The 24,626-nt window shown below is 38.4% G+C and overlaps 1 protein-coding gene across 8 annotated transcripts in view; it reads right to left on the bottom strand.

The window, feature by feature from the left end:
• Window positions 1-24,626, bottom strand: part of PLD5 (phospholipase D family member 5) — a 235,978-nt gene that overhangs the window by 112,985 nt on the left and 98,367 nt on the right. For all 8 annotated transcript variants that reach the window (XM_006135188.4, XM_014579599.3, XM_075924841.1 and 5 more), the window contains one exon: window positions 6,849-7,017. In XM_006135188.4, coding sequence (XP_006135250.1) covers window positions 6,849-7,017 — 169 coding nt within the window. The remainder of the gene's footprint in view (window positions 1-6,848; window positions 7,018-24,626) is intronic.

The following is a 24,626-nucleotide window of genomic DNA, read 5'->3' on the forward strand; positions in this document are numbered from 1 at the left end:
AGTGTGATGTGGTGGCAGCACAGCACTGTTAACAGTAGTGCAGACAGAGTAACTAATCATAGAATGCTAGAACTGGGATCTCGAGAGCTCATCAAGTCCAGTCCCCTAGCCTCACAGCAGCCTAAGCACTGGCTAAATCATCCCTGATAGAGGTCTGTCCAACCTGCTCTTAAATACCTCCAGAGATGGAGATTCCAACAACCTCCCTGGGCAATTTATTCCAGTGTTTAACCACCCTGACAGTTACGAAGTTTTTCCTAATGTCTAACTTAAACCTCCCTTCCTGTAGTTTAAGCCCATTGCTTCTTGTCTTATCATCAGAGGCAAAGGGGAACAATTTTTCTCCCTCGTCCTTGTAACACTCTTTTAGATACTTGAAACCTGCTATCATGTCCCCTCTCAGTCTTCTCTTTTCTAAACTAAACTAGCCCAGTTCTTTCAGTCTTCCTTCATAGGTCATGTTTTCTAGATCTTTAGTCATTTTTGTTGCTTTTCTCTGGACTTTTTCCAATTTATCCACATCTTTCTCGAAATGTGGTGCCCAGAATTGTACACAATACTCCAACTGCGGTCTAATCAGTGCAGAGTAGGGCGGAAGAATGACTTCTCGTGTCTTGTTCACAACACTCCTGTTAATGCATCCCAGAATCATGTTTGCTTTTTTTGCAATAGTGTCACACTGTTGACTGATATTTAGCTTGTGGGCCACTATGACCCTAAATCCCTTTCTGTGGTACAGTACTCTTTCCTAGACAGTCACTTCCCATTCTGTATGTGTCTCAGGGGTATATTTTTCCACATCCAAGTGACTTATATTATACTGACAAAAGAGCTAGTATAAATATAGCCTAAAGTACCTTTTACATTTTCATCAACCTTGCTCAAAAAGACGCAAAACCTTATAAATCATTGCTATATTACTAAAATACTACATTAAACATCCCCAAATGCAAATAGTGTTAATTAGCTTATAGTATACATTATCTATATTTAAAAATAAAGATTTTTAATGTAGATTTATAGGCAACCAATTTAATTTTAAGCCAAATTTATGTTAAAAGCAATTTGCTTTGTCTGTTTTTCTTTTTCCATACAGACTGCTAGGAAAGTTACTTCCCCTTTAGTATACAGCAATATATTGGCTTTTAGCCAAAGACTTTTAATTACTTTTTATTGGTTTCTATCAGTGTTTTTTAAAAAATGACGATTACCTAGGAATTATAAATTAAGACCACAGAATTAATATCTTTGATGTTATAATTCCTTGATAAATTATTGAGATGTATGCATGGATACTTAATGGAATCTTATAAAAAGTAATTTATTTCATATATACACTTTACATAATTTTTCTGCCTTTATTGCAGCTGGCAGTCATCCCCCATTAGATTACAAAATACTGTACATAGTTTTGAGGTCTGTAAGACCTGAGAGTAACTAAGCTTCCATTATTTTCTGATAAACAGATTTTATTCTTTTTGGTTTTTGAGACTCCAACTCACTGACCATTCTTTCACATAATTTTTATGTGTAGGGATTCCAACTAGTACTATAAGGATGTCCCTACTCAATAAAAATAATAATACCAGCACTTTAATGAAAAGAAGCTAACTAAAGTTATTATAGAGTCCAGCTCCAGGGCTTTTTGATATTCTCAGAAAGATGTCTCTTTCATATCCTTATTTGCTCTCTTAGTCAAGTGATTATTTTTAAGTGAAATCTCTTTAAAATACTCCACAATTCATTTCAGGGACTATCTACCATTTCCCCCCTTTCTCTACCCACAGCTAGGAAGAACTTGCAATGCCTTCTTTCTCTTCACCTACTAATGGCCAGAAATTCTTCCATTCAAGGTGGGCTGGTAATGTTTAACCACCACTTGGAGTGTTGTGACCAATGTGTCCCACAGAGCTTCCCTTAATCCTCTGTCAAGGCACAGCCCAGAGAAATCTCACATCTCAGGGACTCTCTGGTTTGTAAATAGCTGTGGGACCCCAACATTACTGCTTATTTGCTTAATATCTGGCACTGCTATTCATAAATCACAATATCTACCCATTAACATCTGCACATATAAAACAAAATAATTTCCTTCTGAAGACATCGTGAAATGACTAATTACAATTCACTTCTTGTTCACAGAAGACCCTCCCCACAACCATTTCTTAAGGAATTCCAACCTGTGTTTATCTTCTTGAGAAACAAGAGGATGCTCACACCCATTCCCTTAATTCTTATCTTTCACTTCTCTACTTTTTTTTTATTATGCTTTATTTTCTTTATTGGTTCATAATTTCACAATGACAACAGAAAAAGAGATAGAACTGCACAAGAACAAAACAGGAACTGAAAAGAAGTGCCATTCCAGTGTGATTACACAGCCACGTCAGTTTGCTCTGCTCTAAATCAGATTATGACAAGGATTTTATCCGTAAACTAACGCCAGTGATGATCTCCTTGACCTAGCCTTACTGAACTGCAAGGTGGTGGCTCTTTATGGTCCCATCTGGGGTAACAAATCTGTAACCTAACTGATGGATTTGTAAACTGATTACTCTCTTAGGGTATATCTACACAGCAGTGTTATTTTGGAATAACTTATGTTATTCCGAAATAACGTAGTGCATGTCTACACTACAAGCATGTCTACACTATATTTATTTTGAAATAGTGTCAAGCTGAAGGGCTTCCTACTCCTCCTCATGGTAACCCTCATTTCACGAGGAGTAAGGGAAGTCAAAGGAAGTATGTTCTTCCTTTGACTTCCTGCTGTGTAGACAGTGCCAAAAGCTGAATTAAGCTATTTCAATTTAAACAATGTAATTGACATAGCTGAAGTTGCGTAGCTTAATTCAACTTTTGCCCAGCTGTGTAGACTGCAGCGGTCAATAAGGATTCTGTCTCCAGAGTGTCTTCAGCATCCGGAAAATTATCATCTTACATGATTATCTTCCAAAATTTCCAGATCATTAGAATGAAAGGTCTGAGGAACACACAAAAAACAACTACAATTTTTCACAAGTTCCTTTATTTTCAGATACATTAAACAAATAAACAAATCACAGAACACTGAGGTTCAACAGCAGATAGAAAAACAGTGAAAAGTGGTTATCCCTATGACCATGGCTCACCGAACTGCGGTGAGCCCTGCTCGCCAGCCGTGCTGTCTGGTGATCTGCGCATGCGCAGATCGCCAGAACCAGGTTCTTCTGGGTTGCAATCTACTCGCCACGGGTGAGTAGACTGTATTATTTGTCGAGCCCTGCCTATGACTATCCTCACTCATATCTCTTACTGGGGAATCCTGGACTGTCAGTCATTATCTTCCTCCTCCTCCTCCGCCTCCTCCTCAGGAGAGAGTGTCAATCTGGTGTCTTCCAAGGCACACAGGCCCGGATACAGCCTTTATAATGTGTTGTTCTGACACCCACTTCAGTTTGTACATATTTATTGAAGGTTTTTAACTCCCTTTCTTTATCTATACTTCCACTGCCCACTCAGTATCAAGTGGCCACTTTTATAGACTAACTTGTTAGTTCTTGTACTTATTAATATTTATGTCACTCAGTCACCATAACAACTTGCTGTTAGCACATTGCTGACACCTTATGTTTGCAAAAATCCCAATAATATTCTATTGGGCTTTAGTTGGCACTTGCTATATATATTTCCTAAATAACAGCACTTAGCACAGCTAAATTTCATCTCATAACATAAACTTTAGTTTTCAGAATGGAGAGAGGTAACTAGTGGTATCCTCAAGTGGTCTGTACTGGGACCAATTCTATTCAGCATATTCATAAATGTTCTGGAGAAAGGGGCAAACAATGAGGTAGCAACATTTTCAGATGAAACAAAACTGCTTGGGATAGTTAAGTCCAAAGCAAACTGAGAAGAGCTTCAAAAGGATCTCATAAAAGTAGGTGACTGAGCAACAAAAATGACAGATGAAACTCAATGTTGATAAATTGAAAGTAATGCATACTGGCAAGCATAACCGTAACTATACATATAAAATGATAGGAACTAAATTAACTATTACGACTCCAGAATGAGATCTTGGAATCATTATGAATAGTTCTCTGAAAATATCCACTCAATGTGCAGCAACAGTTTTTTTTTAAAAAAGCAAACAATGTTAGGAATAATTAAGAAAGTGATAGAGAATAAGACACAGAAGATTTTATTGCCTCTGTTTAAATCCATGATACTCCCACATCTTGAATACCATACGCAGATGATGTTGTCCCCTCTAAAAAAAAGTTATTTTGGCATTGAAAAAAGTTCAGAAAGGAGAAACAAAAATGATGAGTGGTATGGAACAGCTGCCATATAAAGAGAGATTAATGAAACTGGGACTTTTTAGCTTGGAAAAGAGACAACTAACAGGGCATGATAGGGGACTATCAAATCATGACTGGTGAGGAGAAAGTGAATAAAGAAAAGTTATTTACTCCTTCCCATAACAAAAAACCTAGGGGTTACCAAAAGATATTAATCAGTACCAGGATTAAAAATTTAAAAAAAAAGGAAGTTCTTCACACAACACAACACAGTTGATCTGTGGAAATACTTGTAAGAGGGTGTTGTGAAGACCAAGACTATAACAAGGTTAAAAAAAAGACCTAGACAAATTTGTGGTCTATCAATGGCTATGAACCAATATGGGCAGGGATGGTTGTAGCCAGACAGGAACCCCCTTGTAACATCCATTTTTGCTTGCCTGGAGCATACAGGGCACACAGAGCAGAAGGCCCAGGCTGTGTGACCGTGAATGGCTGTAAACAGAGATACGCCAATTGCTGACCAAGAGGCTGCCAAGGAGTGCCCTTGACTGAAACCCATATTGATACGAACACACATCCATCCGCGGGGGGAGGAATCTCTCGCCCAGTAAAAAAAATGTCTAGTATTCACAATTTAGTTATCTCTCTTGCAAGTGTAAATTAACTTGAAACTTGCTTGTAAGAACTGGCGCCACAAAATGGACCAGTAGAATTCGGCATCTTAGATAAGAAAGAGGATACGGGCCCCCAGGGGTATATAGATGGGTCCAGCAGCATATTTTCTCTGAGTGTCAATCTACCATCTATCTGCTGGTCGGGTTAGGTGTTTGATCTCCCGAGGTTCCAAGGGGACGCCCACCTCGTATTCGTCTTTCCTAGGAATTGAGAGACCGGCCCTGGCCTGACACGCTGGAGTCGAGAGGCACAGAAAGGGGTAAAAATTGTACCTGGATGTGGTCCTTTGTTTAAGTATATATATACATAGACTTAGAGCTCTTTAAAGATTAAGCTGTCACTTGGTACCATTATTTCTATTTTCTATCTTTATTTTCTTTGTAACCATTTTTAAAATCTGTATTTGTTAGCATTTAAGAAATAGAGCAATAGCCATTGTAACCATATGCTTTTATAAGTCTTTTAATAAACCTGTAACTGTTTAAGCTTTAACCTGACTCCTTCAGTTGCTGTAACAGAACCAAGCACAATTTAAAAGAACTTCAGCCGGTCATAAAGGGACAGACATAGGGAGAGCTTGGGCGTTTGGATCTGTGTCGCTCCCAGGTGACAAGATCCATTGGGGCACCTTTCCAGCCTTTCCCAGGCTGCCCGCTGCAAAGGAACTTTGTGTTCTAGCAGTTAAAATCTAAGGTGTAATAAGCTCTTCCTATATAACGGGGCGTCTGTTGGCCTGCTGGCCACCCTCTACGATGGGACCCCGGTCCTAGCAGTAAAGACACAGACGTTAAACCTTTTCTCGGAAGCATATACACACACACTGCTCTGACCGTCGGCTGACAATGGTGTCCTTATTTACAGTTTGTCAGAAGCTGGGAATGGGCAACAGGGGATGGATCAATTGATGATTACTAGTTCTGTTCATTTCCTCTGGGGTACTTGGCATTGGCCACTGTCAGAAGACAGAACACTGGGCTAGATAGACCTTTGGTCTGACCTTGTATAGCCATTCTTATATTCTTAGGCTAGCATGAGTAACTAAATGATAAGTCATCTTATCATTAGATCTGAAGTTTTCACTGGCTAAGCTAAATGTTTTACAGGCTCGAGGCCTGCAGGTCCTGAATAACAACATTACTTAACATTTAAATTAATTAATATTTCTATATCCTAAACATACAGGATATATTTTATTATTGGATGCAACCCTCCTATAACACCCATATTACTCTGCTACTACACACATTCTCCAATATTGCCCATCATGTTCCTCCCACTCCCCTAATTGTTATCCCTTCCTACCTACCTGAGCCCTCCAGCTCCTCTTTGCTACCTTACCACCCATTCCATTCATCCCCTCTCATAATATCTCTAACCCTCAATAGACACAAATCTTTCTCCCTCATTCCCAGCTCAACACGCCTCCCCTCCCCAGTGAACATCTGCATATGTAATTAGCTTTTCAAGAATTTCAGCACCTTCTGAATATTCCATTGTGCTCAGATTTCTTTAAAAAAAAAACAGAAACACACACCACACAACTTGACAGTGACAGATTTTTCCTAAATGTTTACAGTTCATTCTCGGATGTCTCTCCAGATGGGTTACAAAGTTGCTAGAATCTATGAACTTGGTAAGATTTTTTTTCTAGGTGGCAGTAACTCAGGGGCCCCTTGTTCAAATGACCCCATGTTTGTATAACTAACCCGACCCTAGACTCCCATAAGGTGTAGCAAAGATGGGTATTCCTGCCCCCTCAGATCCTGGCACACAATATTCAACCTGCAGCTTTGTTAAACCAAGTAGCTCAAGAAAGAAAGGACATGAGCAGTTAAGACATAAAACTAGATTCTGAACAGAGGTGTGACAGTTTAGACTGAAACATACCTGGCATGCAGATGGATGATTGTGATGGAGGTCCCATTGGGAAGATACTATGTCAACAGACTTTTCTGCTATATTCAGCAAATTCATCCAGCCTTGAAAAAGAGACAAGTGGGATGGTGCACTGTCAGAATAGTTTACACCTTCGGGAATGTTTTCCACAAGAGCAACCCTAGGAAGAGAAGGGGGGGGGGGGGGAAGACATTTAATAAACCACTTAAAAAAATCTCTCATTCCATAAAAGTATTTTTAGTTTGGTGGACTGTTTATCACACTTGTGATTTTGAGTCATCACATGCGCTCCAAAAAACAAGTCTCAGGGTATGTCTACACAGCGGGGCTTAACTCAAAATAAGCTATGCAATTTGAGCTGCGTCAATTGCATAGGTTTTTTTGAAATAGCTTATTTTGTAGTTGGGAGCATCTACACAGAATTGATTTTGAAATAAAGCACTCTTCCTCCGACTTCCCTTATTCTTTGTACAATGAGGGTTACAGGAGTCGGAGTAAGAAGTCCTCCAGCTTGACAGTATTTGGACATTATTTTGAAATAACACTAATGTTGCTGTGTAGACATATCCTCAGTCAACTCACTAAAGGTTGGTCTAAACTACAGCTGGGAAAATGCTTCCCAGCACTAGTAGACTGACTTACAGCAGCTTTACTTGAGTTAGCACAGTAAAAATAGCTGTGTAGCCAGGGATTGCTCAGATGTCAACTTGGGCTAGTTGCCTGAGAGTGTACCCAGAGAATCTGGACATGTTTGTACTCAGGTGGCTAGCTCATGGCTCCCTGGCTACACTATAATATGTAGTGCACCACCTCAAGCAAAGTCAGCACATGTTTGTCTACCGACACAGGTGGGCAGTATGGACACACCCTAAGAATTGCTAGTGGTCAGTACTTCTCAAGATCAGTAAACATGGATGTGAACAGTATTTAATCCAATATAGTTAATGAGATTTCTGAAGTTGTTATTGTAAGCTTCAGAGGGGTACCTGAGTTAGTCTACAACAGGAAAAACTTAAAAAACAATAAACAGTCTAGTAGGATTTCAAAGACTAACAAAACATGTAGATGGTATCATGAGCTTTCGTGGTCACAACCCACTTCTTCAGATGACCAGAGTTTTGGAAGTTTCTTGGATCTGGACTTTCAACACTGAGGTCATCTGAAGAAGTGGGTTGTGCCCACGAAAGCTCATGATACCATCTACATATTTTGTTAGTCTTTGAAGTAATGTAATCCTACATACACAACTGGCTAATTAACTCTTAACACAGTAGGAATGAGTACATTCATCTTAAGGATATTAATCAATTAAACTCATCTCCCATCTCCATTTTACCCCACCACCAGTACCATCTCCCACCCTCTTACTTGAGCACTGCTTCTCTTATATGCTCCCCTGCTCCATTTGGAAGACACATACTCCCCAGCACCCTTACCTGCCCTTACAACTGTTCTTTTTTTCAGGTGCTAGGCTCAGATTAGTAAGTCTCCATTACTAGTTTCTGCTCTCAGCCACCCACCCTGCTTGTTTATCTACAGGATGCAGTGATCAGGATCCAGCAGCAAAGAAAGGCAAGTCAATACTTGTATCTCATCTTGTGTCTTTTCCTCTTTTTGCACCTACTTCTTTTGGGAAACTCCCTTGAAATTGTTTTCTATAGTCTGCCTGCCACTTGCAAATTACATGTCTCTGCATATCCAAAAGTGTGGCAATCACTGCTCTAAACAATTGTTCAAGACAGATCACTCTCTGTCAGGCAATTAATTCAGCGTACAGCTTCACTTTTTGATTTCCTCAGATTGAAAACTTTAGCAAATTATAAAGCCCTTCTTTTGAAAAAAATAGTTTATTTGAAACAGATCCAATTATGTTCTTTGATAAACAGCTGAGTTTTTTTAATTGGGACACAGAGGATATGAAAGTAGCTGAACAAGCCCTCTTGAGGGAAATCCCCAAAATAATTAATTCTTGGCAATTATGACTCTTTCCAATAAAAAACATAGAGCCTCAATCTTTGTTTCTGTTCCAAATCGTGATCCAACAGCATTCCAATGCAAGAGGACAAGGAACTCTTTGGTATCTGATTGTTTTAGATTCTTGACCAGTTCAAGGTACCCAACTCACTTATGTCATAACTGTATCTAAAAAGTGTCATGTAAGAGATCAATTGAAAGTGAACATATTAATTGTTAACATTATTTCAGGATATAATGTACAAAGGACAAATTCAAAATTACAAACATAATGGAAATCACGTTAGTAAAGCATGCCTGCCAGATGGGACTAAAAGTTACCCTTCCCTACACAAAGGAACAGGGTTCTGCCACCTCGAAGACATTTTCCAAGGTATTTAATTATATAGAAGGTAAACAAAACCATCAAGCCAAAAAAGAGAGAGGAAACAATCACTCAGCATCATTGCAAGGGAAAGAGATTGTAGTAAAAGAGCCATTTGCATTTTAGCAAATATCAGTTGGGGGGGGGGGTGGAGAAAACCTTCTATACCAGGAGACCCCATGTCACATTCCACATAGCTTGAATGAGCTTTATCTTGTGGGGAAGCAGCTAATCTTAAGCGAACTTTTGAAATGGATTTTTCTGGACTATAAAAGAAAGGGGGAAACCGCCAAGTGAACTTCCATCTAAGGCAACAAAGGAAGTGAACTTTGTCAGAGCTCCTCATCACAGGTGTGATCAGCCACCTTGCTGGAATGTAGTGTGATAAGACTCTTACCTTGAACTGTCACTGCAGTTTTGTTAAGCGTTAGTCTCTGGAAAGCATTTTCACTTTGAATTGCTCGTAAACCATTTCTAACTCTATCCATTTCTAACACTATTCTTTATATCTGAACTCATAAAATCCTATTAATGAACTTCTTTTACCTTTAATCTAAATTGACACAGTGCTGTGTTTGATTGTAAGTGTAGGTGAACTTCAGTCAATGTGATAAGCTTCTGGGTATTCTATCTTTAAAGGAACAAGCAAACCCAGATCGCTCTCTGAATGGTTCAAGAGAGGAATAGACATGGTTTTGGGAAACTTGGGATTGGCAGATTCAGCTGTCATCAACTAACTGAGATGCAAAAGAATGCTTCTGGACTCATGTAAGCCAGAACAAATGAACGAACGAACGCACTCACTCACTCACACTGCATGATATTGCTTGGAAGCACGCAGCACAGCAGAGCATTAAAAGCACCCAGAGTTGTAGAGCAGGCAGTGACGCAACCCCTTACTGATCTGAACCTCCCCTAAGAACATGACACAAAGAATGATGGGTTAATTCATGTAAAATTATGATCAGTTCATGTACCTTTTAAGGCAACTATTCAGGATTGGATTGGAAATAGGAACCATCACTATTTGAAAATTAATATTTAGTGTTTGGAAACACTACACCAACAGCCTAATCTACTTTTTCCCCCTAGGGGTTTTTTCTTTATAAGAATGATTTAGATTATGTGATTAATTTTTTTCAACGGGTTTGGTGGAATTTTAAATGGCTGAGTACTAAGGCCTGGATACTGCTCTCTGACCCTGATGATCATGTGGATCATATAGATGTCAAGGTAAAAGGAGATCTTTATGATCAGTTAGTCAAATATCTTGCATAGTACAGGACATAGAAACTTGCCTAATAATTAATTCATCAAGGCCATAACTTCTGTTTGAGTTATAGTATACAATTTAGAAAGACATCTCATTTAAGCTCTCATTTATGGGAACGGCAGATCGGTCATGATGAAACAATCAATCTTTCAATAACAGCATATTAAAAACAAAGCAAAGCAGAGCAGAGCACATCTAATCTTTTTGCTAAAATGAACCATTTCATGATCACAAAGTCACTAATAGGAGATGACAACATCTTGAAGGGACCACTTTTTCTATGTTTTGATACTCTCTAAGTTCTTGATCTGATTACCTTTCATAACATCTTTGTGAGAGATGTAGGACATTTTATAGAGATGAAGAACATGAACAGAAGATGTAAATGACTTTTCAAAAGTTGCAGAGGGAGTCAGTGCCAGAGTAAGGAGTCAAACTCCTGTTATATAGCAAAAATACAATAATCAATGCAGCCATATTTAAAACCCGATGAAAGAACAGAGCTAGATCTTGTTAATGAAATCTGTGAACTCTGCCATATGACTCATGCTAAATTAATTCCCAGGAACTTCTGCCCCAGTCTTCGGGCCATTCCTTTATCTTGGACATAATCATCTGGAAAGAAATCTCAAATGGCTGATTCTGATCTCACTTACCCCAATTTTATACTATGCATAAACAATGCAGATACTGTACTCCTAATTTACAATGGTGTTGTTGATGTCAAAATCAGCACTTGGATACTGCCTATGCTCCCAGATCATGTGTGTGTCCCTGCAAAGCTTTTTTTATTGGCTATTTATTTGTAATAAATACAGGAGTATGAAAGGCAAGCTTTCTTGGTATTCCAGTCTTCACTGTATTTGAAATTATCTGAAGAAGTGTGTAGTCCAGTTTATCGGAAGTCTTTTCTCAATTCAGACATCATCATCATCCTGGAGAACATCCAGTCCTGATGCACTTGAGGGTTGCTATGACATCTGAGTTCATTGATGGTTAAAATCCACAAACATGATATTAAACATCTTTCACTTCGGTATCTTGTTTTTGATATTGTATAAGAGAATAAAGAAAGGAAACATAACGAATGGGTCTCTTGTTTTTTATTTCTATTGAATTGCAAAGGTTTCTGTGATTATTCATGGTAGTTACCACTATGCAGTCTAACTTGATCATTTCTTGCATGAGTAAAATATATTTTCATATTTTTAATAACTGTATTATATCACGGATTGATTTTGAAGTGAATTTGGGATTTAAACCATATGTGGACTCTCAGTAAAAATAAAAAGGAAGCTATTTAATTACCATCAATTGGACACCAGCACAAGCTGTATTGCAGACCTGTATGTATAATCTCAGCCTTGGAATTCTCTACATCTCCTCCTCCTTTCTTCATTTCCCTTCTTTCTTACTTCCGGAAGTCACTTGATTTTCTGATCTCTGTATTTTGGGCCTGATGCCTTTGATCCACAGACAAAAATATATGAATGTGAACGGATTGTTTCAGCTAGTATTTTTAATTAGACCTTCAGTGACTGCAGGCAGGTATCTTCAGATTTCTGTAGCTAAATAGAGATCTTTCTGCTCAAACTTAGAATTGGGACCTGGGGATTCCTATTTGTACCTCTGGTTGTTTTTGAAGATTTGGATTATAGGTGGAATAGGACAATGCTATCTTTAAGCCATGAAGCTGCTTTTATTTTATTTTTTTTCAAATTTTGCTAAACAAGAGGTCATCCTAGAAAGTATTCTCAGGCCTTGTTATCGCTGACCCCAGTTTATAGTCTGAGGTCCCTATGCAAAGAAATACCTAATGATTAGCCCTCATTTTATATCTACCTAACTCTTTAGCCTTTATTTATATTAGTTATTTACACTAGTTATTATTTTATGTATTATTTGGACTCCCTTTTAGCTCCTGTCCACTCACTCCATGCTTGTTAACTTTTTCTACGGTCAAATTCAGTCGGTTTCTCATTGCCATTCCCACATAACTTGCAGCTCTGTCCATTCATCCAAGCAGCCACACTTAAAAGCTTACCACAATGTCTAGGCACCACATATAATGCTTAAGCTTGATAGAGTCTAAAGGTCTCAGAGCAGGTTCCCAGATGGTTTAAAAATGTTAATAATTTATTGTATTTATTGTAATGCACAGGCTCCACCCAGTACAGAAGGCGGCTGCCCACGTTATCAGTGACTTGGGCCACTATGGGCATGTGAGGCCCATGCTCAAGTCCCTACATAGGCTCTATCAACTTTCAATGCTAGCTAAAGGCTGTAGGCCTAATTTTCAAAGAAATCCATGAAAGACTGAATCTGTGAATCACCATACTGCACTCCTCTAGGAAAACACACATCATAAAGCCCAGATTAGTTCTATGCATAAAACATTCTTGGTCAGAGGGATTTGGCTAGAGAACAAACTTCTAAAGGCTATCAGGTGAGTGCACAGAATGAAAACCGCTAGGAAACATAGCCACCTCTTTGAACATGCTTTAAGAATGACAGTCACAATAGTGAAACAACCACCAATAAAAATGATTGAAAAAGTCAAAATTAAAAAACTTGTCCTGAGCAAACTTTTATTTCCCAATCAGGAAAAACAGTTCCCTATTACTATTGATTTTATGTGGAAGTTGCTCAGCTACCACACTGATGGGCTGTGGTATTAAAACCTGAAACATATTAGACAGATAGGAACACACAACGCCTAGTATTACTGTCCCATACATTCTAACTCAAGAGGAATATATGAAGTAGAATCCTCTGTATCTGAAGTATTTCACTGTATTTATTATTGCATGTTATTTACTTTATTATCCTTTCACATTTATAATTGTTTTAAATTAACATTAATTGATTGATACTGAACTATTTTTCATATATGAAATCACTTGCTCAGCATCAAACAAACAAATTAATATTGTACAAAGAGTAGCATTTTTTTTCTTTATTACTTTAGGGCCAAACTGTGCTCACCTTACTCACTTTGAATAACACCTTACTCCACAGATAGACTCCAACATGAACAGGACCCTTTTCATACTAAGGTGCCATTGTGGGTGAAAAGGAATGAAAGACTCTGACTGTTTTTTTATTATTATTTTTAAAGGTTTTAAAATGGAATAGATGGAGGGAAAACCAGATTGGAGAGCCAAACTGGAACCTAAAAAACTACCTTCAATTCACCATTTCTAAAGCTCCATATTCAATCTATGTAAATTAAGGCAAAATTTGGCCCCAGAAGACAAAGGACCTGAATCATGGTGTCAAAGAAGATTAGGGTTGGAAGAGACCTCAGGAGGTCTAGTCCAACTCCCTGTTCAAAGCAGGACCAACCCCCACTGACATCAATGGATGTTTTACTAGTGGATTCAATGGGAGCAGAGCTGGGCACAAATCCAATAAACTAGTCCCTACTAAAATTTATATTCCATGGCTGCACAAAACTGGAGCTATTCAACAGGACTCAGGGCAGTTGTAACTGTATTGGGAGTTATCATGAAATCCAAGTTTTACCTCCAGTAAAACCCAACTGCTTTTTGTTTAATCATTTATATTTAAGAGGAATCTTATAGAAAACATAACATGTAGAAGTGACAATGGCTTAATCTAGATTGTATTCAGGTCAATTCACTCATGTAGCTCAAAGTAATGGTTTGATGTGTGAGTGTGTGTTCAGATGAAGTCTGATGAAATTGGTTGCCAGTGTTATATTTAGTGTAAGATATGGAGTAATTATGGATCTGGGGTAGGTGGATGGTCTCTTATGACTTGGAGCAGACTGAGATGTAGTGATTTTAGGCTTGAATAATCTCGTATCACAAAGTCTAATTTGTTTGGGTGGCAATATAGACTGGAGAGTCTGACTCTATGGCAAGACTGGGACAGTGATCCAGGAGTTCACATTTGTTACTGAATTAGTGAAATCAAATTATAGACAATGCCACAAGTTTGGGTGTCCGTCCTTATTTTCTAACAATCTGCCTTGAGATAGGTGCTCTCAGTTGTGATTTATTCCATAGAGTAAATATGAAACAACCAGATTTCCGGCTTAGCGAACTAGGACGGAAAATAATTGCTGACACCTTCTGTAACTCCTATGTATCTGTTAAACTCATTCAAAGTTGTAATGCACTAAAGCTCTCAAACTGACCTAGGTTCAATGCCTAAATAAATTCATTCAGAACTCAACATAAAATGGAAGTATGCCTGGACTGACTGATAAGCCCCCTGGAGGTGTTAGCCAGGCAAAATGTGAACTAAATTCATAGATCACCATGCGATCTCTCCTAATGTGTTGATGGACAGCGACATTTCAAGATTACTAATCAATTAAAAGCCCATCATAATCTGAACACATGGGGCCTACTATTCCTTATCAAGCATCAAACCTTTGATTTTCAAAGGGTTTTGCTGAAGGATAGATATATTGTTACCTGAAACAAGTATTTGAAGGTTTAAAAATAACCTTGTCTCACTGAAAATCTTCCTGAAACACTCAAACTTTTTTCATACAAAGAGTAGAAGCACCACTATTGTAAAGAAAAGGGGTTATACTCAAGGATACGAAATCATCATTCATTGCAGAGTGGGTTAGAACATAAAGTCTCAAATATTAAAGACATAAGAATATAAAGGTCAAATGTTGCTCATGATGTTTTATGCTCACTGTTATCTTTGGGTACGTCTAGGCTACAAAGCCTCTGTCAACAAAGAGCGTCTAGACTACAGCCAGTTCTGTCGACAAAGCAAGCTGATTTTTCGACAGAGTCTAGATGCTCTCTTTTGAAAAAGCACAGTGTGAATGCAATAGCACCTTTTGTCGACAGAATTCTGTCGACAAAAGGCGTTATGCCTCGTAGAACATACCACCATCGACAAAACTGCCACGTTCTGTCAACTTATTGTCGACAGAACTCGGTGGTAGTGTAGATGCAGGTATAGTTTTGTCAACAAAAGTCCACTTTTGTTGACAAAACCCTTTAGTCTAGACATACCCTTAGTGTGTTACAGACAAAAGCCTGGGGGATATGCACAAAATCCATTCAATGGACAAAATATGAAAAAGAAAATGACCATCTGTTCCTGCCAAGCATTTTGGCTTTCTTTAAACATTTCCATGAGCCTCTTGGTATGGCACGGTCTGGGTATGATACAGAAGTGACAAAGCTGGTGTGTGAACATAGCTAGTACTTCTCTGTCATGCGTAAAACATCTGACTAAGTGCCACAGCTTACTGTCACAACTCAGAAGAACAATGCCATTTTAGACTGTCTTTTCTCATATACAGTATTAAAAAATAATATGGCAGAAGAAGCTATGCTTGAATACCGCAAAGACAAAGGATGTCGTCATATTAATTGTCACAGATATTGGTGTCTATCTGTGATCACAGCTCTTATAATTAAGAGCACATAACCACTGTGACAAATCATAGGTAGTTCAACACAGCACAGCCTGCCAGTCCAAGTTTTCTTTTTCCTTAGAGCATTCCCCATGCAAGTCCTTGCTTCTCTTCCCTTGCATTCATCCCCAATTCCCCCCTATTTTGTTGCTGGGTACTCACTCCTCCTCCCCCAAGTGCCCAATAGAGCTCCTGCACGAGTGGTGTCAGGGTCCCGGCTCTGGCTCCCGCCGCCTGCACGAAACTGCAGGCAGGGGCTGCTCCCAGGCACCAGTTAACCATTACCCGTTAAGGGTGATTCTTACTAGATAGCCAGTTATCTGCTCACATCCCTATTCCTGCCACCCTTCTTCCAGCCTCACTCCACCTGCTCTCCATGAGCCCTCATCGCTTTCTGATCCCTCCTTCCTCTTGCACCCCCCACCCATCTAGCTAATCACCCTCTCATTCTAAATCCATCCAAAGCACTCAAATAGCAAACATGCATACATCCTGGCACTAGCATAATATTTTCAAATCATCACTCTTCTTGTAGGTTCTTATCTCATCCTCTTCCCATATGTCTGTCTTCTGTGTTTAGACCGCAAGCTCTTCCAGGCAGGAACTGTCTGCTACTCTGTGTTTGGACAATGCTAGCATGGGGTCAGGTCACCAACGGGGGGAGGGGTGGAAGGGGGAGTGACAGTTGCCCTGCAGCCCAGTAATTTAAAAGGGCCCAGGACTCATGTCCCATTTAAATCACTGTCAGAGCCCCACACAGAGTGGCCCAGGCAGATCTGAGGGCTGGCTGGGGAAACAATGGGCAGTGCAGGTGGCACTGAGAGTTGGCTGTCCTTAGCCCCATCCCTTCCGCCTAAGGGATGCTCCTTTCGGGAGCCTGGAGCCAAGTCCCCCCCACACACATTGCCTAGGGCCCAGCAAAACCTGTTGCCTGTTTGGGGTCCATTCTCATCTGGACTCATTAACTACTGTAAAACAGAAGAGATGTGGATTCTATGCGATTCCAAGTTAGAGTATGGAAATATTCAAGAGACTGAAAAATAGAGTAATGCTTGCCCAGAGATGTGTGAAGAAAGTCTAATTTAGCTTTTTTTTTTTAAAATGAAAGTTTACAAATATGCTTGCTGCTTCCATATAATGAGCTCAAAACTAAGATGTACTACAAACGATCCACTACAAATCTCTGAAAGTTTGGCTCCAAACACAAGTACATGTTTGCAGGAGTTAGATCTTGGTGTCAACCTGTTCTCCTCTCACAGATGACCAGCATATCAGAAGACAGGACAAAAATGCAAACATAGAGGTCATGTTCTGGCAAGTCAGGAGAGCTAGTTTCAGTCCCCAGTTAAGCTGCTGACTTAGGCTACCTCTAGACTTCATCCCTCTGTCAACAGAGGGATACAAATCAAAGCACATCGAAATTGCTAATGAAGCTGGAATTTAAATATCACATGCCTCATTAGCATAAACATGGCCACCACTTTTTTTGAAATGGAGGTTTTTTGAAAAAACGGCAGTTTAGACATGGATCTGTCAAAAATAAAGCCTTTTGACAGATCCTGTAAACCTCATTTTTTGAGGAATACAGGATCTGTCGAAAAAGGCTTTATTTTCGACAGATCCACATCTAGACTGCCTTATTTTTTTCAAAAAAACTCAGTTTCGAAAAAAGCGGCGGCCATGTTTATACAATGAGGCGCGGGATATTTAAATCCCGGCTTCATTAGCAATTTCGATGGGCCTAATCTACATCTGTCTGCCGACAGAGAGGTGTAGTTTAGACACACCCTTACTGTGTAACCTTGAGCAAGGTGTTTCACCATTGTGAAGAACTATAGCTGCACAACTTTGTTGCTTGTTGCACCAAGCTGGAAGGGAAGACACACAAATCTGTAAGGTATTTGTACCATTTACATCTCAGCCAAAGTGGCAAAATAGCAGGACACTGGTACAAAAGCTACCTCTATATAATCCTATTGTTCCAGCTACTCCAACATATGCCCCATCTATCAAATACATAATCAATATCTATGATAATTGTCTACCATAATTATAGTCTTTACCTGTACTACATCCATAAAACCTCCACACAATTACTAAGACTACATATATTTCTCCATGCAAAACTACAGGCACAAACCACCCTTATATTTGAAGAGCATTTTTCAGCGAATACAAACTTATCCCAGCTTCCATTGTCCCAGTCTAAAGGAGGTTCATTTTTGGCTCACCTGGCTAAGTTGCTGTCTTCAGCTCACATGTATCCTGGTTCAAGACCCAGCTTTGGTAATGTCCAGGACACACAAGTCCAATCACAACTGTACCAATAACTAATAGTACTGTCATTGTAACTTCACAACTTAATCTCTTTTTGTCTTTGCTGCAGATATGTCATACACTACCTCACACTTTGTCAAGTGAATTTCAACAAACAGTTACACCTACAGTCATTACAACACACAGATTACGTCCTAGAGGGAGTTTATGCTCAACTGCATTATACATTATAAACTTGCCATTTATATAAAATAAAATTAGGGGCCAACTCTGCTTTCATTGAAAAGAATGATAGAATTCCCACTTTAACTAAAGAATTTAGCTGTAATTTTTTTATTTCAAATAAGCCTTCAAAAGCAAAACATAAAAGTTTCTACAGATGCCCTCTTCTATCATCTTATTAATGCTTGACGTATTCTTGTAGACTTTATGCTTGTTCTCATGTCCTATGAGAAATAAAATACACATGACATGGAAATCTCATGAATATTTTAACTTGTAAGACATTAAGATTACAAAGTGAGAATTTTCTATATCAATAATCATTTAATGGTTGACTAATCAAATTATGTGTAGGTGTCAATTTTAAGCAGCACCAAATACCTAACTATTATGTTCCTGGAGACAATATTTCCAAGTGCAAAGTCCATTTCTATACAAAACTATACCAATGTAAAAGGATCACACAATCTTCAAAAATAAATCTAAAGTTTAAAAAATGGTTAAAAACAATGCTGAACAGATAAATTAAATAAATAAATGTCAGGGTTAGCCATATTGGAAGAGGTCAATCTGCCATCTTGTCTACTAAGCCACCACCATTTTGTCTACTTCAGGGCTTAATCCTTCAGAAAAAAGTATAATGCAGTAGGTTAATATAGTTAATAATGCAATGATTAATTTCCTGACATCAGATGGTGATCTTATGTGCAGAATCAGGAGGATTATATTGCCTGATCTATCTGCTAAATTTTAGAATATTAATGGAGAATCAATTAGTGGAGTAATCAATGAATACACAAATCAATACATCAAGCAACAACTATTATCTCAAGCTCAAGCAGCTGCAGATTTTTTCCTATAGATGACTGGACTTGTTCCTGTGGCCATGGAAGTCAGTAGCAACACTAATTCTACAAATTTCAGGCCAACTTTCAGAAAAGCCTTTTCCGAAAAAACTATCAGAAAAATGTACGCAAATTGCGGGGCACAATTTGCATACCTTTTTCTAATAAATCCCTGTAGTGTAGACATAGCCGAAGAGCAGGGTCTGGATTTTAGTAAGTTTCTATTTTCAATAGCAAAATGGCCCATTGTTTTGATTCTCAAAACCAAAAAACTAACAAGCACAGTCAAAAAAATCCTAGGTAATCTCAGATTCACCAAATGTCACTTCACACAGGAGTTCACAGACACAAGATGATATCACCATATTGAACATCTGAATACATGATTATTATTGCATTGTTTTGCACAACTGGCATCAGAATTCTCTTCAGTTATGAAGCTAGAGTAAGTATGCTTGCATCTCATCAGAGATGGTTTTCCCCTTGAAAACATCTTCCACTGGTACTAACTACACTGATTACAATCTTCTGTAGCCAGAACTCCTTTGCCTTCCAAGACTTAGCTGCTGGTCCTATTCTGTGTAAGTAATACTGAAAGCAAAAATAAAAGAACCCCTGTATACACGTGAAATAAAATAAATATTTTTGTGAATATTGTACCATTGTAAAAACAATTAAGTATTTAACTGGAAAGAAAGAACCATAAATCAATATTAAATTCAGTAAGTTTTAACAAGTAACAAATCATTTCTAAGGCATAAGTGGAAAGAAAACTGCAAAATATTTAATACAAAAAAAGGGAGGAATGGATAAGATCATGGACAAAATAAGAATAGGCGAGTGTGTACAAACACAGTGCATTGCTACAAATTCCTTCAATATACACACAAATGTTCAAACATGGAACAGAGCTATTAACCACTGACAAGTGGAAGTGGATCCAATGTATCTACATCTTGCCAGTGGAAACAAGCACTGACAAATAAAATGAAAACAAAGGAATAGGAGATAGAGAGTGGAGCTGAGGAGCTGCAAGATAGTGCTTGCTTTATTTTAAAATTTAACTCTGTAGACATATTATATGTTAGTAGAGGAAACTATGTTCAATAATAGCAAATAAAAAAGAAAAATTCTTGCATCGCTTAACATAGCTTTAAAACTCACACAGCCCATACAGATGATTAGCTGGCAACCAAAAATCAAAAAGGAGTGTGGGAGAATGATTCTAGTTTATAGCAAGCTTAGTAGGGTGATTCTACCTAAAAGGCATCTCAGAAAACACACAGTTAACAATACCTTCATACAGAAGGATCTGAATAGATCATATATGTCTCAAGGGAAAAACAGGCTAAAACACAATTTAAGTTTGCTTTGTCATAAGTAAACCATAAACTGATTTGAATTTTATCCAGAGGACAGATTCACTTTGCTTAATACCCATGCCCAGAAAATCTACTAGTAGTTTGCCAATAAAATAAAGGAAAAACTAGGTAATTATATCCTACTAAACAAACCAAAATGTTGCAAGCATAGCTGGCAGTATTGCAGTCATGTTTCATGTGCCAAGTTAAAGCAGCACTTCTACATGACTCACTCAGATTAATTGTAAATATATTTAAAATGCTCAAAGGCCTTTATATCTCTCACTTATAATGATAGCCCAAAAGACAAACAAAGTAGTGGAAGAAAGGCGTTGAGTGAATGGCATGTCAAAATTAGATTAATAAACATATAAGCTTATCTTTTATTTACTCTTCCATAAAAATTGTTCCAATACAAAACAGTACCTTGCCATATGGGTAGGAATTTAGCCATGGTACTTTTCATGTATAGCATTTAAGTAATGATAATTGCTAAGTTCCTTGTAAACATTAAGTTTCTACACTTTTAGAGATGGGGCACAATGGAGGAATATTTTCCCTATATTACATTTGGGAGAAACGAAAGCTCAGAGAGGTTAGGCAACTTTTCCAACATCACACAAGACAGTGGTGCACCTAAGATTAGAATCTAGTAGCTATAAGAGGCATATCCTTGGGGTTTTCTTTTTACTAGTTCTGCTGCTTTGATCATTAAACTACAATAAAAATGAATATTATCCGTAATAAGTTATTGTATTTTAGTTATTGAGACCTTTGGTAGAAGGCATTTTACAAGCCACATTTGCATTATTTTAAATATAAAATACATTTATCTTGTATTTGTTACGATTTGGGAAGGAGACTTAACCAAATCACTATTTGAAGTACTTTAAAACTAGAGATAGAATAGATTTGGCAGTTTGAACCCATCTCTCTTAAAACTTGAAATGTTCCCCTGTTCATTAATCCAGTTCCCACTGAAGAAATAGAAGTGCCGTTTACATCACTGATCCAGAATTATATGGGTTCATGAAGCTGAAATTACTTCTGCTTTAAGGACCTTGCATGTTTAAAAAAAAAAAAAAAAAAAAAAGTCAGATCACTGCCTTCCTCTTAACCCCCAAAGGGCACATGAACTAAAGGTGTAATAAGTGCAAGACAAGCATTCTGCATGGCTTCACATTTTGTATCATTAATCTGATAATACAGAGAGGGCCTCAACACCTGAAATTAAGTTTAAAGAATTACAACTCAGCCACTTGAGGCTAACAACAAACCTGTAATGTCCCCAAACTGTTTTTCATGTTACAAGACAAATCACCTCTTTAAAAGCATCATTTAATTTATATTAATATAATGTTTCTCATCTACTGATCATAAACTTTAGTAAAGCCTCCATGCTGGTCTTAGCAGAGAAATATTTTTTCCATATTATATTTGCGGGAAAACGGAAACACACAGAGCTTAAGTGACTTCTCCAATGTCACACAAGACAGAACTTTTTTCTTCATTAGACTTCATCCTGACAGATGAAGAGGAACTGATCACACTAAAAATGAATGATGCTTAGGTACAAGCAATCATGACTTCATCACATTTATAATATGCAAGCACAATAAAGTCCAGAGCAGTCATATATATGCTTGGTGGCTTAAAAGGGCCAGCTTCACAAAGCTGAAAGAATTTAGGAGCCAAATCGGTTAGAAAGAATTTAATCAGTAAAATCTGAATGATTGGGAGTAATTTAAGAACACTTTACTATATGCGTAAAACCCCACAATCAAAGAAAGGTGTGCTGGTTAAAAAAAATTGACCTGGTTTGGGGGGGGGGAGGGAGTGAAGGTAATTCTAAAATAAAATAATATATATATATATATATATAAACAAATGGAAGAAGGGAGATTGGAAAGTACTGAACATAAAAACTGACTAAAAGACAATAAAAAGAGTATTTAATATTGGGGGGGGGGGAGCGCCAATAGTGTATCAATCAATTACTAGACAGAAATGATAGAATCATTAACAACATGCAGAAAAGAAAGCAGCATTCAATAAATATTTCTTTTCTGTATTTGAGGGAAAAAAGTCTTATCATATGGTGATGATTAACTTTCTTCAAACTCCGCAGGGTTTTAAATAGAAGCAATTAAAATCTGACATTTTAAAATCACCAAGTACAGATCATTTGCATCCAAGAGTTTTAGAAAAGGTAGCTGTGGAGTTCACTGGACCGTTAATTTTCAAAAAGCCTTATAGCTCTGAGGAAATTACATAAGTCTGGAAGAAAACTGATGTTGTGCCAAGTGTTAAAATTGGTAAATGAGATGACCTGAGTACTTATTATCAGCCTGTGAGCCTATTATTGGCCTTAGGCAAGACAATGGAGTATCTGATAAAGGACTTGACAAGAATTAAAGGAAAGTAAAATAATGCAAATCAACCTGGCTTTATGGAAAATAGATCATGTCAAACCAACTTGAGATCTATTTGATGAGACTGCAAGTTTAGTCAATATAGGTAAGTCCAATGGAAGCCTATGTTAGTGCCTTCTCAATCCTCCATCTCTGCTAGCACTGCTCTGTCTGAGCTCCTGTAGCTCCTTCAGCCAGCCTCAGGATATGTCTACATTGCATTCCTCTTTCAATTCCTTCTCCCACCCTAACCCTAACCCGGTTCGGCAGACTCAATGGGGCTACGTCTACACTGGCCCCTTTTCCGAAAGGGGCATGCTAATTTTAAACTTCAGAATAGGGAAATCCGTGGGGGATTTAAATATCCCCCGTGGGATTTAAATAAAGATGTCCGCCGCTTTTTTCCGGCTTGTAGATAAGCCGGAAAAAAGCGCCTAGACTGACCCGATCCTATGGAATAAAGCCCTATTCCAGAGGATCTCTTATTCCTATTTTGAAGAGATCCTCCAGAATAGGGCTTTATTCCGGAGGATCGGGCCAGTCTAGACGCTTTTTTCCGGCTTATCTACAAGCCGGAAAAAAGCGGCGGACATCTTTATTTAAATCCCGCAGGGGATATTTAAATCCCCCGTGGATTTCCCTATTCTGAAGTTTAAAATTAGCATGCCCCTTTCGGAAAAGGGGCCAGTGTAGACGTAGCCTGGGAGTTTAAAGTAACTCAGAATTTATTCTGTTAGCAGCTCTACTCTGCCCAAACACAAAAGGTAGGTTAGCTAAGATGGAGCTATTGTAAAAGCCAGTTTTAGAGCAGAACTCCACACTTCTGCTTTTAATGAAAATATCGGTGTCTTCTACTGCTATTATGTAACTCAGTACCTGTCCAGACGAAGACAAAAGATATGTCTACACTGCAATTAGACACCTGAGGCTGGCCCTCCCAGCTGAGGTGTGCTCACATCGCTCAGGCTAAGAGGCTGTTTAACTATGGTGTAAAATGTTTGGGTTCAGGCTGCAAACTAAGGAACCTTCCTGCCTCTGCAGAGTCCTACATCCTGCCTGGGCTGCAGCCTGAGCCCTAATATGTACACCTAAATTAAACAGTCCCGCAGCCCGAGCCCTGCAAGCCGGAGTCATTTGGCACAGAACACTCACGGGTTTTGAATTGCAATGTAACCATCCTTAGTGCACAGCAAAATGGAGTTTAAATCTACAAGATATTAGCATGCTGCACAGTAAGTGGCTAATTGGACCTTATTTCTGGACACTAAAAGTTCTGTAGTGCACTTTGACCTACAAACCACAATAGGCCAAAAGCACTCTCTGTAATTTACCATGCACGGCAACAGGGTCTAAACAGTGACTGAGCGCACAGCAGGCTACTGTGCTGTAGATTTACACCCCACATTGCTATGCACTGCATCTCCATGTGAACAACCCCGGAATTGTGCCTTTATTTTTATTTTTATTTTTTTGCCTTTTTTTTTTTTGCTTCTGTAAGTGAAAGGTTCAGAGATATATGGAAGGAGCAAAATAATGGAAGAGACATAGACTCTGTGGAGTAGGTGGAATAGAATGAGCAAGGAGAGATAAGGAGAAGACAGGGAATGATAGAGGATCAAAGGCCCAGGG

Source organism: Pelodiscus sinensis, chromosome 3, assembly GCF_049634645.1.
Source record: "Pelodiscus sinensis isolate JC-2024 chromosome 3, ASM4963464v1, whole genome shotgun sequence".
Lineage (NCBI taxonomy): Eukaryota > Metazoa > Chordata > Testudines > Trionychidae > Pelodiscus > Pelodiscus sinensis.